Source organism: Salvelinus fontinalis, chromosome 9 (genome assembly GCF_029448725.1).
Source record: "Salvelinus fontinalis isolate EN_2023a chromosome 9, ASM2944872v1, whole genome shotgun sequence".
NCBI lineage: Eukaryota > Metazoa > Chordata > Actinopteri > Salmoniformes > Salmonidae > Salvelinus > Salvelinus fontinalis.
Genome location: NC_074673.1, coordinates 3,423,545 through 3,439,659, shown reverse-complemented (window position 1 = coordinate 3,439,659; position 16,115 = coordinate 3,423,545). Strand labels below are relative to the sequence as shown.

General features: G+C 44.3%; 1 protein-coding gene across 2 annotated transcripts in view; it reads right to left on the bottom strand.

Moving 5' to 3' along the window:
- The window catches only part of LOC129861904 (neuroplastin-like), a 68,410-nt gene that overhangs the window by 33,530 nt on the left and 18,765 nt on the right, over nucleotides 1-16,115 (bottom strand). For both annotated transcript variants that reach the window (XM_055933085.1, XM_055933086.1), the window contains exon 2: nucleotides 420-594. In XM_055933085.1, coding sequence (XP_055789060.1) covers nucleotides 420-594 — 175 coding nt within the window. The remainder of the gene's footprint in view (nucleotides 1-419; nucleotides 595-16,115) is intronic.

Here is a 16,115-nt window from a genome sequence, read left to right as displayed (position 1 = left end):
AGGGTTCTGGGTGTTAGATGGGGTTGGGTTGATGTGATTGGTTAAGGTTAGGGCCAGGGTTCTGGGTGTTATATGGGGTTGGGTTGATGTGATTGGTTAAGGTTACGGCCAGGGTTCTGGGTGTTAGATGGGGTTCGGGTTGATGGGATTGGTTAAGGTTAGGGCCAGGGTTCTGGGTGTTAGATGGGGTTTGGGTTGATGTGATTGGTTAAGGTTAGGGCCAGGGTTCTGGGTGTTAGATGAGGCTCGGGTTGATGGGATTGGTTAAGGTTAGGGCCAGGGTTCTGGGTGTTAGATGGGCTTCGGGTTGATGTGATTGGTTAAGGTTAGGGCCAGGGTTCTGGGTGTTAGATGGGGTTCGGGTTGAGGGGATTGGTTAAGGTTACGGCCAGGGTGCTGGGTGTTAGATGGGGACATACTAGTACTCGGTGTTGGCCCTCTGTCCGCGGGTCTCTTTGATCTCCTCCCCATTCTTCATCCAGAAGCTCTCGGTGTGGGCGCTGTGGGCTGAAGTTAGGTTGCACTGCAGGGTGAGGGGCAGGTTGTGGTGACCAACTGGCAGCGTGATATGGTCCGACGAGTCGATTGACGGCTCTGAAACAACCAATAAGACACTTCCAATAGTCAATTCCATTTCAATACAGGAAATAAACTGGAAATAAACAAATTCCTTGAAAAACAATGAGGGGAATTGGAATTAGAATTTCAGTGGAGAGAAGGTTCTGAAACACCAATAAGACATCGGGGTTGGTGTCAGTTCCATTTCAAATCAGTCGGGGTCAGTTCCATTTCAAATCAGTCGGGGTCAGTTCCATTTCAAATCAGTCGGGGTTAGTTCCATTTCAAATCAGTCGGGGTCAGTTCCATTTCAAATCAGTCGGGGTCAGTTCCATTTCAAATCAGTTGGGGTCAGTTCCATTTCAAATCAGTTGGGGCTAGTTCCATTTCAAATCAGTCGGGGTCAGTTCCATTTCAAATCAGTCGGGGTTAGTTCCATTTCAAATCAGTCGGGGTCAGTTCCATTTCAAATCAGTCGGGGTCAGTTCCATTTCAAATCAGTCGGGGTCAGTTCCATTTCAAATCAGTCGGGGTCAGTTCCATTTCAAATCAGTCGGGGTCAGTTCCATTTCAAATCAGTCGGGGTCAGTTCCATTTCAAATCAGTCGGGGTCAATTCCACCTCAAATGGTTTCTTCTTCTTTTTCAATGTCGATCATTTAAAATCACTTAAAAAGCAATGAGGACAATTCAATTGGAATTTCAGTGTACTTCCCGAATTGACTGAATTTAAATGGAATTGACCCCCAGCCCTGATAGAGACATCACACAGGCTTGTGTTGTGACAGCTGGGTGATGTTCTCTCTTTGTATTCTAACCTGTGTTGTGACAGCTGGGTGATGTTCTCTATTTGTATTCTAACCTGTGTTGTGACAGCTGGGTGATGTTCTCTCTTAGTATTCTAACCTGTGTTGTGACAGCTGGGTGATGTTCTCTATTTGTATTCTAACCTGTGTTGTGACAGCTGGGTGATGTTCTCTCTTAGCATTCTAACCTGTGTTGTGACAGCTGGGTGATGTTCTCTATTTGTATTCTAACCTGTGTTGTGACAGCTGGGTGATGTTCTCTCTTAGTATTCTAACCTGTGTTGTGACAGCTGGGTGATGTTCTCTCTTTGTATTCTAACCTGTGTTGTGACAGCTGGGTGATGTTCTCTCTTTGTATTCTAACCTGTGTTGTGACAGCTGGGTGATGTTCTCTCTTAGTATTCTAACCTGTGTTGTGACAGCTGGGTGATGTTCTCTCTTTGTATTCTAACCTGTGTGGGTTTGAGGTGGTGCGTCGGGACGATGTGAACAAACACTTCATATATTGGCATAGAACGCTGATTAGAAAGAACATAGATAACCACAGGAAATGTTACGACTGTGTGATGATACATCTGCTGAGCTTTTCTGTATCAATATTCTTGCGATTGAATACAAAATGTTAAGTTTTCAAACAATTATCAGTACATTATGCACATACATACTTACCTCATACTACTAAAGGACCCTGTAGTTCACGCTGGGACAAGCATAATGAGTAGGCTATAAACAGATGTAGGATCTTAATTTGAGCCAGTTTGCCACAGCAGGAAAATAATCCTGTAGCAACAGGAAATGTGAATTATTATGTGGATAATAATTATTGGACATTTTTGTAGTGGGTTAATCATTTTTTTCTTAAGGGAAAATCAAGTAAAAAATATCACAGTGGAAATTACAAACTTCAGAAGCCTTTTTAAACCTCAAAAACACTACAAGTTTTAAATGTCTTGCAGTTCAGGAAAGTTCTCCTGCAACAGGGTGATCAAATTCAGATCCTAAATCTTTATTAGTACTTTCCCATACCAGATCCGTACATATACACATACACTCTGGATGTCTATAAATGGCCCAGGCCTATACCTCCAATGATTTCATAGGCATTCAGGAATTCAGCTTAGAAGCTTGTAGAGTTAACATTGTCAAGTAGGGGTTCGAGGTTAACGGTCAGGGGTCTGGGTAGTGATTTAAAGCCGGGGTTTGCTAGGTTTCAAACAGGAGGACAATATACAGGACATGTCTCTATATATATATGACTCTGTCCAAACCCATGTTGAGTGTAGTTCACTTTACAGCTCATACTGAAAGCTGGTGACGAATTAAAATGTTAACTCAATTCAAAGAAATCTGAAAGACAACAAAAGAAAAGGGAATTCAACAAGAAATACATGTGAGATGATGGGTAGTTTAAAAAAACAAACAAGTTTAGACAAAGTAGAAAATTGAGGAAGTTAAAGATCTCTGGGTTAGTTAGTGTTCATGGCGGGAGGGGTCTCTGCAGAGCACTGTGGTCTTATGGGACAGATTAGATGAAGCTGACGCCTTATTTCTTCATTTCCATGGCTTCTAGCAGGTGATGGCTTCTGTGAGGAAACTGGTGGTCCTAGGGGACTGAGGTACACAGAATACACAGGGAGAGCTAGTTGAGCTGCCTAGCGACTGAGGTACACAGAATACACAGGGAGAGCTAGTTGAGCTGCCTAGGGACTGAGGTACACAGAATACACAGGGAGAGCTAGTTGAGCTGCCTAGGGACTGAGGTACACAGAATACACAGGGAGAGCTAGTTGAGCTGCCTAGCGACTGAGGTACACAGAATACACAGGGAGAGCTAGTTGAGCTGCCTAGCGACTGAGGTACACAGAATACACAGGGAGAGCTAGTTGAGCTGCCTAGCGACTGAGGTACACAGAATACACAGGGAGAGCTAGTTGAGCTGCCTAGGGACTGAGGTACACAGAATACACAGGGAGAGCTAGTTGAGCTGCCTAGGGACTGAGGTACACAGAATACACAGGGAGAGCTAATTGAGCTGCCTAGAGACTGAGGTACACAGAATACACAGGGGGAGCTATTTGAGCTGCCTAGAGAATGAGGTACACAGAATACACAGGGAGAGCTAGTTGAGCTGCCTAGAGACTGAGGTACACAGAATACACAGGGAGAGCTAATTGAGCTGCCTAGGGACTGAGGTACACAGAATACACAGGGAGAGCTAGTTGAGCTGCCTAGGGACTGAGGTACACAGAATACACAGGGGGAGCTAGTTGAGCTGCTTAGGGACTGAGGTACACAGAATACACAGGGAGAGCTAGTTGAGCTGCCTAGGGACTGAGGTACACCGAATACACAGGGAGAGCTAGTTGAGCTGCCTAGGGACTGAGGTACACAGAATACACAGGGGGAGCTAGTTGAGCTGCCTAGGGACTGAGGTACACAGAATACACAGGGAGAGCTAGTTGAGCTGCCTAGGGACTGAGGTACACAGAATACACAGGGAGAGCTAGTTGAGCTGCCTAGGGACTGAGGTACACAGAATACACAGGGAGAGCTAGTTGAGCTGCCTAGAGAATGAGGTACACGGAATACACAGGGGGAGCTAGTTGAGTTGCCTAGGGACTGAGGTACACAGAATACACAGGGAGAGCTAATTGAGCTGCCTAGAGAATGAGGTACACAGAATACACAGGGAGATCAAAGAAGTGTTATTTCTTCATTTCCATGACGTATGGTAGGTGATGGCTTTTACGAGGGAACTGGTGGTCCTGGAGATCTCGGAAAGGGACTGAAGTACACATGATACACATGGATTCTTATTTGAGCTGTCTAGGGACTGAGGTAGAGGTAGAGGTAGTTAAGCTGCCTAGGGACTGAGGTAGAGGTAGAGTTAGTTGAGCTGTCTAGGGACTGAGGTAGAGGTAGAGGTAGTTGAGCTGTCTAGGGACTGAGGAGAGGTAGAGGTAGTTAAGCTGCCTAGGGACTGAGGTAGAGGTAGAGTTAGTTGAGCTGTCTAGGGACTGAGGTAGAGGTAGAGGTAGTTGAGCTGCCTAGGGACTGAGGTAGAGTTAGTTGAGCTGTCTAGGGACTGAGGTAGAGGTAGAGTTAGTTGAGCTGTCTAGGGACTGAGGTAGATGTAGAGGTAGTTGAGCTGTCTAGGGACTGAGGTAGAGGTAGAGGTAGTTGGGCTGTCTAGGGATTGAGGTAGAGTTAGTTGAGCTGTCTAGGGACTGAGGTAGAGGTAGAGGTAGTTGAGCTGTCTAGGGACTGAGGTAGAAGTAGAGTTAGTTGAGCTGTCTAGGGACTGAGGTAGAGGTAGTTGAGCTGTCTAGGGATTGAGGTAGAGTTAGTTGAGCTGTCTAGGGATTGAGGTAAGTAGAGGTAGTTGAGCTGTCTAGGGACTGAGGTAGAAGTAGAGTTAGTTGAGCTGTCTAGGGACTGAAGTAGAGGTAGAGGTAGTTGAGCTGTCTAGGGATTGAGGTAAGTAGAGGTAGTTGAGCTGTCTAGGGACTGAGGTAGAGGTAGAGTTAGTTGAGCTGTCTAGGGACTGAGGTAGAAGTAGAGTTAGTTGAGCTGTCTAGGGACTGAGGTAGAAGTAAAGTTAGTTGAGCTGTCTAGGGACTGAGGTAAGTAGAGGTAGTTGAGCTGTCTAGGGATTGAGGTAAGTAGAGGTAGTTGAGCTGTCTAGGGACTGAGGTAGAAGTAGAGTTAGTTGAGCTGTCTAGGGATTGAGGTAGAGTTAGTTGAGCTGTCTAGGGATTGAGGTAGAGTTAGTTGAGCTGTCTAGGGACCGAGGTAAGTAGAGGTAGTTGAGCTGTCTAGGGATTGAGGTAAGTAGAGGTAGTTGAGCTGTCTAGGGACTGAGGTAGAGTTAGTTGAGCTGTCTAGGGACTGAGGTAGAGGTAGAGGTAGTTGAGCTGCCTAGGGACTGAGGTAGAGGTAGAGGTAGTTGAGCTGTCTAGGGACTGAGGTAGAGGTAGTTAGTTGAGCTGTCTGGGACTGAGGTAGAGTTAGTTGAGCTGTCTAGGGACTGAGGTAGAGTTAGTTAAGCTGCCTAGGGACTGAGGTAGAGGTAGAGTTAGTTGAGCTGCCTAGGGACTGAGGTAGAGGTAGAGGTAGTTGAGCTGCCTAGGGACTGAGGTAGAGGTAGTTGAGCTGACTAGGGACTGAGGTAGAGGTAGTTAGTTGAGCTGTCTGGGACTGAGGTAGAGGTAGAGGTAGTTGAGCTGACTAGGGACTGAGGTAGAGGTGTTCAGCTGCCTAGGGACTGAGGTAGAGGGTTCTTAATTTTCAGGATATATGGTAGGTGATGGCTTCTACGAATGAGCTGCCAATGATGGTGATTTTGGACAGGGAATATAGTCTAGGGGTCTGGGGTACACACAGAGAGCTAGTAAAGTCGCTGCCTCTCGTCCTAAGGGGGTCCGGGGTAATCTACTACTCTGACCACTCACTCTGCAACACAGTAACGGTGGCCTGTGCTCGGATCCAGGTGGTGGCAGGGTTTTGGTGCAGATCATTCCTCCTTGGATCATTACTGGCCCGGCACTCGTACGTCCCGGCATCCTCCAGGCCGAGACGCGTCACGCCCAAAACACTCACGCCGTTGGAGCCGTACGCCGTGTTGATGGAGACGCGGTGTTTACGGGCGCCGTCCCAGAGCTGGCGGAAAGAGTCGGCCCGGTTGATCTCGGCGTACCACCACTGGACCTCTGGGGTCGGGTTACCGACCACGTCACAGTACAACTCAAACGTGTCACCTGTTAGTTTGGTCTCAGACAGGGGAGACTTCACAAAGCCAGCTGTGGAGTAGTGGAGGAGGAGTAGGAGTAGCGGCGGAGTCATCCACAGGAGAGGAGGAGAGTAGTGTTTCCGGTGTGGTGTAGTGTGTCCACGTTGGCAGATGGAGAAGGAAAAACAGGGTGAGGGTGAAGAATGGATGAACAGGCAAGAGAATGAAAGGATGAATTAAAAGGAATCCGTTTGGAAAAAGAAAAAGAAAAGATTAGACGAATCATATTAAGAACAGAAGTTGACAGAGCAAAAAAATATGATGGTGGAAAACAATGGTCAACAGAGTTCAATAAAAAATAAGAGATTAGATGGAGAAAAGAACTAAAGCAGAGCCTCTTAATACCTGTATCTGTTACATCGTCCGTCAGTACAGTCGTGGCCAAAAGTTTTGAGAATGACACAAATATTAATTTCCACAAAGTTTGCTGCTTCAGTGTCTTTAGATATTTTTGTCAGATGTTACTATGGAATACTGAAGTATAATTACAAGCATTTCATAAGTGTCAAAGGCTTTTATTGACAATTACATGAATTTGATGCAAAGAGTCAATATTTGCAGTGTTGACCCTTCTTTTTCAAAACCTCTGCAATCCGCCCTGGCATGCTGTCAATTAACTTCTGGGCCACATCCTAACTGAAGACAGCCCATTCTTGCATAATTAATGCTTGAAGTTTGTCAGAATTTGTGGGGTTTTGTTTGTCCACCCGCCTCTTGAGGATTGACCACAAGTTCTCAATGGGATTAAGGTCTGGGGAGTTTCCTGGCCATGGACACAAATTATCGATGTTTTGTTCCCCGAGCCACTATCACTTTTGCCTTATGCTCGTGCTGGAAAAGGCATTGTTCGTCACCAAACTGTTCCTGGATGGTTCGGAGAAGTTGCTCTCGGAGTATGTGTTGGTACCATTCTTTATTCATGGCTGTGTTCTTAGGCAAAATTGTGAGTGAGCCCACTCCCTTGTCTGAGAAGCAACCCCACACATGAATGGTCTCAGGATGCTTTACTGTTGGCATGACAAAGGACTGATGGTAGAGCTCACCTTGTCGTCTCCAGACAAGCTTTTCGCCGGATGCCCCAAACAATCGGAAAGGGGATTCATCAGAGAAAATGACTTTACCCCAGTCCTCAGCAGTCCAATCCCTGTACCTTTTGCAGAATATCAGTCTGTCCCTGATGTTTTTCCAGGAGAGAAGGGGCTTCTTTGCTGCCCTCCAGGCCATCCTCCAAAAGTCTTCGCCTCACTGTGCGTACAGATGCACTCACACCTGCCTGCTGCCATTCCTGAGCAAGCTCTGTACTGGTGGTGCCCCGATCCCGCAGCTGAATCAACTTTAGGAGACGGTCCTGGCGCTTGCTGGACTTTCTTGGGCGCCCTGAATCCTTCTTCACAGCAATTGAACCGCTCTCCTTGAAGTTCTTGATGATCCGATAAATGGTTGATTTAGGTGCAATCTTACTGGCAGCAATATCCTTGCCTTGAATCCCTTTATGTGCAAAGCAATGATGACAGCACGTGTTTCCTTGCAGGTATCCATGGTTGACAGAGGAAGAACAATGATTCCAAGCACCACCCTCCTTTTGAAGCTTCCAGTCTGTTATTCGAACTCAATCAGCATGACAGAGTGATCCCCAGTCTTGTCCTCGTCAATATCCACACCTGTGTTAACGAGAGAATCACTGACATGATTTCAGCTGGTCCTTTTGTGGCAGGGCTAAAATGCAGTGGAAATGTTTTTTGGGGGATTCAGTTCATTTGCATGGCAAAGAGGGACTTTGCAATTAATTGCAATTCATCTGATCATTCTTCATAACATTCTGGAGTATTTGCAAATTGCCATCATACAAACTGAGGCAGCAGACTGTGTGAAAATTAATATTTGTGTCATTCTCAAAACTTTTGGCCACGACTGTAAATGTTCTGAAGGTAGAAATATCGTCTTTGGGTTAGATTGCTGTGGAAATCTAAATCCTCTATAGTCTATTAATATTAGATTAGAGAACTTTAATGTCCTCAATGAGGCAATAAATTTCACAGCATACACAACATGTTGCATACACAGTATTTCACAGCATAAACAACATGAAAATGACTTTATTCTTAAAGCACCCAGAGACTTCCCAGGCATATTATATCGTGAATAAATTCTTATTATGACATTTTCTATTAGTAAAGCGCTTTATAAATCCTATAGAGCGGTAGCATTGGCGGCAGGTAGCCTATCAGTTAAGAGCGGTGAGGTGACTAACCCGAAAGGTCGCTGGTTCGATTCCCCCAGAGCCAACTAGGTGACAAATGTGCCCAGGTGCCATTGAGCAAGGCACTTAACCCTAATTTGTCCTGTAAGTCGCTCTGGACTCATCCCCTGACTCTGAGGATGCCTCTGCTAGACTGAGTACGTCCCAAATTGATCCCGAAATAGTGCACTACTTCTTAGGAACATTACCGTGGGCTGTGGTCAAAAATAGTGCACTACTTCTTAGGAACATTACCGTGGGCTGTGGTCAAAAATAGTGCACTACTTCTTAGGAACATTTACCATGGGCTCTACTCAAAAATAGTGCACTACTTCTTGGGAACATGACCATTGACTATGGTCAAAAATAGTGCACTAAATAGGGGATAGTAGTTCTACAGCTTGCTCTCCATCAACATGTTTTCAGCACTGTCATTTCCATGACTGATCAAAATTTGTTTTCACAGGCTCTCTCTCTCTCTCGTCTCTCTCTCTCTGTCTCTCTCGTGTCTCTCTCTCTCTCGTCTCTCTCTCTGTCTCTCTCGTGTCTCTCTCTCTCTCGTCTCTCTCTCTCGTCTCTCTGTCTCTCTCTGTCTCTCGCGTCTCTCTCTCTCTGTCTCTCTCTCTCTGTCTCTCTCGTCTCTCTCTCTCTCTCTCTGTCTCTCTCGTCTCTCTCTCTCTCTCTCTCTGTCTCTCTCGTCTATCTCTCTCTCTCTCTCGTCTCTCTCTCTCGTCTCTCTCTCTGTCTCTCTCTCTCTCGTCTCTCTCGTCTCTCTCTCTCTCGTCTCTCACTCTCTGTCTCCCTCTCTCGTCTCTCTCTCGTCTCCCTCTCGTCTCCCTCTCGTCTCCCTCTCGTCTCCCTCTCGTCTCCCTCTCGTCTCCCTCTCTCGTCTCCCTCTCTCGTCTCTCTCGTCTCTCATCTCTTTCTCTCGTCTCTCTCTCTCGTCTATTTCTCTCGTCTCTCTCTCTCGTATCTTTCTCTCGTCTCTCTCTCTCTCGTCTCTCTCTCGTCTCTCTCTCGTCTCTCTCTCGTCTCTCTCTCGTCTCTCTCTCTCGTCTCTCTCTCGTCTCTCTCTCGTCTCTCTCTCTCTCGTCTCTCTCTCTCTCGTCTCTCTCTCTCGTCCCTCTCTCTCTCGTCCCTCTCTCTCTCGTCCCTCTCTCTCTCGTCTCTCTCTCTCATCTCTCTCTCTCTCTCTCGTCTCTCTCTCTCGTCTCTCTGCAGCAGACATATAGTGAGCAATATGTTCGGAACATCACCAACTAATTGGCCTTGTGGTTAGAGTGTCCGCCCTGAGATCGCAAGGTAGGGAGTTTGACCCCAACCGCTTGAGTCATACCAAAGACTGCAAAAATGGGACCCAAGTGCATCTCTAATTGGCACTCGACATTAAGGAGATAGATTGTGGGTAAGGACCTGCGATAGACTAGCGTCCTATCCAGAGGATGTACTTGTACATGAAGCTTCCTAACACTACAGGAGCCTATGAGCCGTTCTAGCTCATACAAGGCTACTTACCTACGTTTGGAAGATCGCATCGTGATACCTATAGAATTGGAATATGTATCGGCACCGGAAAACGGAGATAATATGTTATCGTGAGATCCCTAGGGGATAGGGTGTCATCTGGAATGTAGCCTTTGTCCTTTAATGACTTGTCTGCTCACCTACGATGCTGCTCACATTTACAATACAGCCAGCTAACAACAGAGTAATACTATTACCTAACAGTAATAAGGCTATTACAATGTCTATACATCAGTGACCATCTCTGCTGGCCTTATACACAAAAGCTCAATGATTTTCATAGCAAATGTCTCTTTTCTGGCCTTTATGTTTTAGTACTATGCACTTTAGTACTTTGCTCATGAAAGAAATCCGGTGTTGTCATAGTGACTCAAGATTTGAACTGGTGAACTTGTCATCTTGCATTGAATCTCCTTTGGAAACAGTTTCTGCAGCCACAAATGGCACTCTATTCCCTTTATATAATAGACTAGGTGTCATTTTGGGACGCAGTATTTGTCCTCTAATGACGTTTCTGGGCTTGTGTCCGGATCGTAATGCTGCTCACATCCACAAGACAGCAATAACATTACCTAATAGTAGTAATACTTTTATCCTACTATAGGATCTATAACAATATACACCATCTCTGGTAGCCTAGTACATAAAGGATCTATAACATTATACACCATCTCTGGTAGCCCCATACATAAAGGATCTATAACATTATACACTATCTCTGGTAGCCCCATACATAAAGGATCTATAACATTTTACACCATCTCTGGTAGCCTAGTACATAAAGGATCTATCACATTATACGCCATCTCTGGTAGCCTAGTACATAAAGGATCTATAACATTATACACCATCTCTGGTAGCCTAGTACATAAAGGATCTATAACATTATACACCATCTCTGGTAGCCTCGTACATAAAGGATCTATAACATTACACACCATCTCTGATAGCCCCATACATACAGGATCTATCACATTATACACCATCTCTGGTAGCATAGTACATAAAGGATCTATAACATTACACACCATCTCTGATAGCCCCATACATACAGGATCTATCACATTATACACCATCTCTGGTAGCCTCGTACATAAAGGATCTATAACATTACACACCATCTCTGGTAGCCTAGTACATAAAGGATCTATAACATTATACACCATCTCTGGTAGCCTAGTACATAGAGGATCTATCACATTATACACCATCTCTGATAGCCTCGTACATAAAGGATCTATCATTTACATAGGCTGGAATTTCGTGTTTGTTTTTGTGCTTTGCTCGTGAGAGAGATTCATAGCCGACTGATTTTAACCAGTGACCTTGTCATCCTACATATCATCTAATGGACATCACCAAAACTCCTATACATAAAATACTGCTTTAGCAAATTCACTCACCATTCACTTAGGGTAACAAAGGTGCTATCTAAAAACCTTAAAGGGTTCCTCTATGGGGACAGCCGAAGAACCCTTTTGGAAGAGTATATTGAACACAATGTATAGTATATTCTGTATTATTCTGGAGCTGGATAAAAGGGCTGATCCATATTATTAATCTGGAGCTGGATAAAAGGGCTGATCCATATTATTAATCTGGAGCTGGATAAAAGGGCTGATCCATAGTATTAATCTGGAGCTGGATAAAAGGGCTGATCCATATTATTAATCTGGAGCTGGATTAAAGGGCTGATCCATATTATTAATCTGGAGCTGGATAAAAGGGCTGATCCATATTATTAATCTGGAGCTGGATAAAAGGGCTGATCCATATTATTAATCTGGAGCTGGATTAAAGGGCTGATCCATATTATTAATCTGGAGCTGGATAAAAGGGCTGATCCATATTATTAATCTGGAGCTGGATAAAAGGGCTGATCCATATTATTAATCTGGAGCTGGATAAAAGGGCTGATCCATATTATTAAGCTGGAGCTGGATAAAAGGGCTGACCCATATTATTAATCTGGAGCTGGATAAAAGGGCTGATCCATCTTATTAAGCTGGAGCTGGATAAAAGGGCTGACCCATATTATTAATCTGGAGCTGGATAAAAGGGCTGATCCATATTATTAATCTAGAGCTGGATAAAAGGGCTGATCCATATTATTAATCTGGAGCTGGATAAAAGGGCTGATCCATATTATTAATCTGGAGCTGGATAAAAGGGCTGATCCATATTATTATCTGAAGCTGGATAAAAGAGAGACAAAGAGAGAGAAACGAGAGAGACAGAGAGAAAGAGAGAGAGAGAGAGAGAGAGGCAGAGAGAGTGAAAGCGAAAGCGAAAGAGACAGAGAGAGAGACAAAGAGAGCGACCGCGAGAGAGACAGAGAGAGAGAGAGAGAGAGATGCAGACATGTTTCCCATGCCAATAAAATTGATTTGAATTGAGAGATGGAGAGAAAGCGAGACAAAGACTGAGAAAATGAGAGCGAGACAGAGAGAGAGCATGTGTGTAAGAGAGAGAGAGAGAGAGAGAGAGAGAGAGAGAGAGTGAGAGAGAGAGAAGAGAGAGAGAAGGAGCGAGAGAGAGAAGAGAGAGAAGGAGCGAGAGAGAGAAGAGAGAGAAGGAGCGAGAGAGAAAGAGAGAGAGAGAGAGAGAGAGAGAGAGAGAGAGAGAGAGAGAGAGAGAGAGAGAGAGAATGAGAGCGAGACAGAGAGAGAGCGTGTGTGTAAGAGAGAGAGAGAGAGAGAGAAGGAGAGAAGGAGAGAGAGAGAGAGAAGGAGCGAGAGAGAGCGAGAGAGAGAGAGAGAGAGAGAAGGAGAGAAGGAGAGAGAGAGAGAGAAGGAGCGAGAGAGAGCGAGAGAGAGAGAGAGATGTATAGCTTGCTGAAACTCAGTGTTCTGTGCCTCTGGGGAGAGTGTGGGCACATGGTGCTAGATTCCCTCTGTTTCCATAGAAGCAACACCACTGCAACCAAGCAGGTTGCCTCTGGCATAAACAGGAAAACCAATGGCCTGCAGGTAGAAAGCTTCACTACTTGTTATAAGCATGTATGACTTATAATATGTCATGTATTTTATGTAAACGAAATGTACTCTTGCTGGCTGTTATTTAGTCAGGATCATTAGGAGATAATTATAAAACATTATAAAGGGGCTCATACATGCTTATGATAAGCCTTATAATGCATTATAATCACAAGAAAATACAGAGTCAAGTGTTACCAAACCAAGCAAGCTTAATTTACAGTGTCACACCACCTGCTAGTGCGGAAGGGAGGGTAGCAGATCAATAAAACATTGATCACAAAAAGGAACACATATTTACAAGATGATTATCGATAAAACACTGTTAATAAAGTCATCACAGGTTCCTACACAACATAGTTAGAAGAACAACGCAAACAGGTGACAAAATAGTTTAGAGAAAAACAGAAAAATGCTTCGCTTCTCCTAAACATGTACAGTGTATTTTTTTTATTTTTTTTTTATTCCTAATTTAATTTATTTAACTAGGCAAGTCAGTTAAGAACAAATTCTTATTTACAATGACGACCTACCCCCGGTCAAACCCTAATCCGGACAACGCTGTGCCAATTGTGCACCGCCCTATGGGACACCCAATAACGGCCGGTTGTGATACAACCTGGATTCAAACCAGGGTCTGTAGTGGTACCTCTAGCACTGAGATGCAGTGCCTTAGACCGCTGTGCCACTCGGGAGCCTACATTTATATCGATTTCGTTTTCAATAGAGCTGTAGCAGAATGTATTACAGTTCCCATAATGCTCTGTAACCATATCCGGTTTAATGCTCTGTAACCATATCCGGTTTAATGCTCCGTAACCATATCCGGTTTAATGCTCTGTAACCATATCCGGTTTAATGCTCCGTAACCATATCCGGTTTAATGCTCCGTAACCATATCCGGTTTAATGCTCCGTAACCATATCCGGTTTAATACTCTGTAACCATATCCGGTTTAATGCTCCGTAACCATATCCGGTTTAATGTTCTGTAACCATATCCGGTTTAATACTCTGTAACCATATCCGGTGTAATGCTCTGTAACCATATCCGGTTTAATACTCTGTAACCATATCCGGTTTAATACTCTGTAACCATATCCGGTTTAATGCTCTGTAACCATATCCGGGTTAATACTCTGTAACCATATCCGGTTTAATGTTCTGTAACCATATCCGGTTTAATGCTCTGTAACCATATCCGGTTTAATGTTCTGTAACCATATCCGGTTTAATGCCCCGTAACCATATCCGGTTTAATGCTCTGTAACCATATCCGGTTTAATGTTATGTAACCATATCCGGTTTAATGCTCTGTAACCATATACGGTTTAACGCTCTGTAACCATATCCGGTTTAATGTTCTGTAACCATATCCGGTGTAATGCTCCGTAACCATATCCGGTTTAATACTCTGTAACCATATCCGGTTTAATGTTCTGTAACCATATCCGGTGTAATGCTCTGTAACCATATCCGGTTTAATGCTCTGTAACCATATCCGGTTTAATGTTCTGTAACCATATCCGGTTTAATGCCCCGTAACCATATCCGGTTTAATAATCTGTAACCATATCCGGTTTAATGCTGCGTAACCATATCCGGTTTAATAATCTGTAACCATATCCGGTTTAACGCTCCGTAACCATATAACACTGTAGTGTCTGTCCCCCATACCTACTCTACGATGTCTAATCCCCCATACCTACTCTACGATGTCTAATCCCCCATACCTACTCTACGATGTCTAATCCCCCATACCTACTCTACGATGTCTAATCCCCAATACCTACTCTACGATGTCTAATCCCCAATACCTACTCTACGATGTCTAATCCCCCATACCTACTCTACGATGTCTAATCCTCCATACCTACTCTATGATGTCTACGATGTCTAATCCCCCATACCTACTCTACGATGTCTAATCCTCCATACCTACTCTATGATGTCTACGATGTCTAATCCCCCATACCCACTCTATAATGTCTAATCCCCCATACCTACTCTACGATGTCTAATCCCCCATACCTACTCTATGATGTCTAATCCCCCATACCTACTCTACGATGTCTAATCCCCCATACCTACTCTATGATGTCTACGATGTCTAATCCCCCATACCTACTCTATGATGTCTTATCCCCTATACCTACTCTATAATGTCTAATCCCCCATACCTACTCTATAATGTCTAATCCCCCATACCTACTCTATAATGTCTAATCCCCCATACCTACTCTATGATGTCTAATCCCCCATACCTACTCTACGATGTCTAATCCCCCATACCTACTCTACGATGTCTAATCCTCCATACCTACTCTATAATGTCTAATCCCCCATACCTACTCTATGATGTCTAATCCCCCATACCTACTCTATGATGTCTAATCCCCCATACCTACTCTATGATGTCTACGATGTCTAATCCCCCATACCCACTCTATAATGTATAATCCCCCATACCTACTCTACGATGTCTAATCCCCCATACCTACTCTATGATGTCTAATCCCCCATACCTACTCTATAATGTCTAATCCCCCATACCTACTCTACGATGTCTAATCCCCCATACCTACTCTACGATGTCTAATCCCCCATTCCTACTCTACGATGTCTAATCCCCCATACCTACTCTACGATGTCTAATCCCCCATACCTACTCTATGATGTCTAATCCCCCATACCTACTCTATGATGTCTAATCCCCCATACCTACTCTATAATGTCTAATCCCCTATACCTACTCTATAATGTCTAATCCCCCATACCTACTCTACGATGTCTAATTCCCCCATACCTACTCTACGATGTCTAATCCCCCATACCTACTCTATGATGTCTAATCCCCCATACCTACTCTACGATGTCTAATCCCCCATATCTACTCTACGATGTCTAATCCCCCATACCTACTCTACGATGTCTAATCCCCCATACCTACTCTATGATGTCTAATCCCCCATACCTACTCTATGATGTCTAATCCCCCATACCTACTCTACGATGTCTAATCCCCCATATCTACTCTACGATGTCTAATCCCCCATACCTACTCTACGATGTCTAATCCCCCATACCTACTCTATGATGTCTAATCCCCCATACCTACTCTATAATGTCTAATCCCCCATACCTACTCTACGATGTCTAATCCCCCATACCTACTCTACGATGTCTAATCCCCCATACCTACTCTATGATGTCTAATCCCCCATAC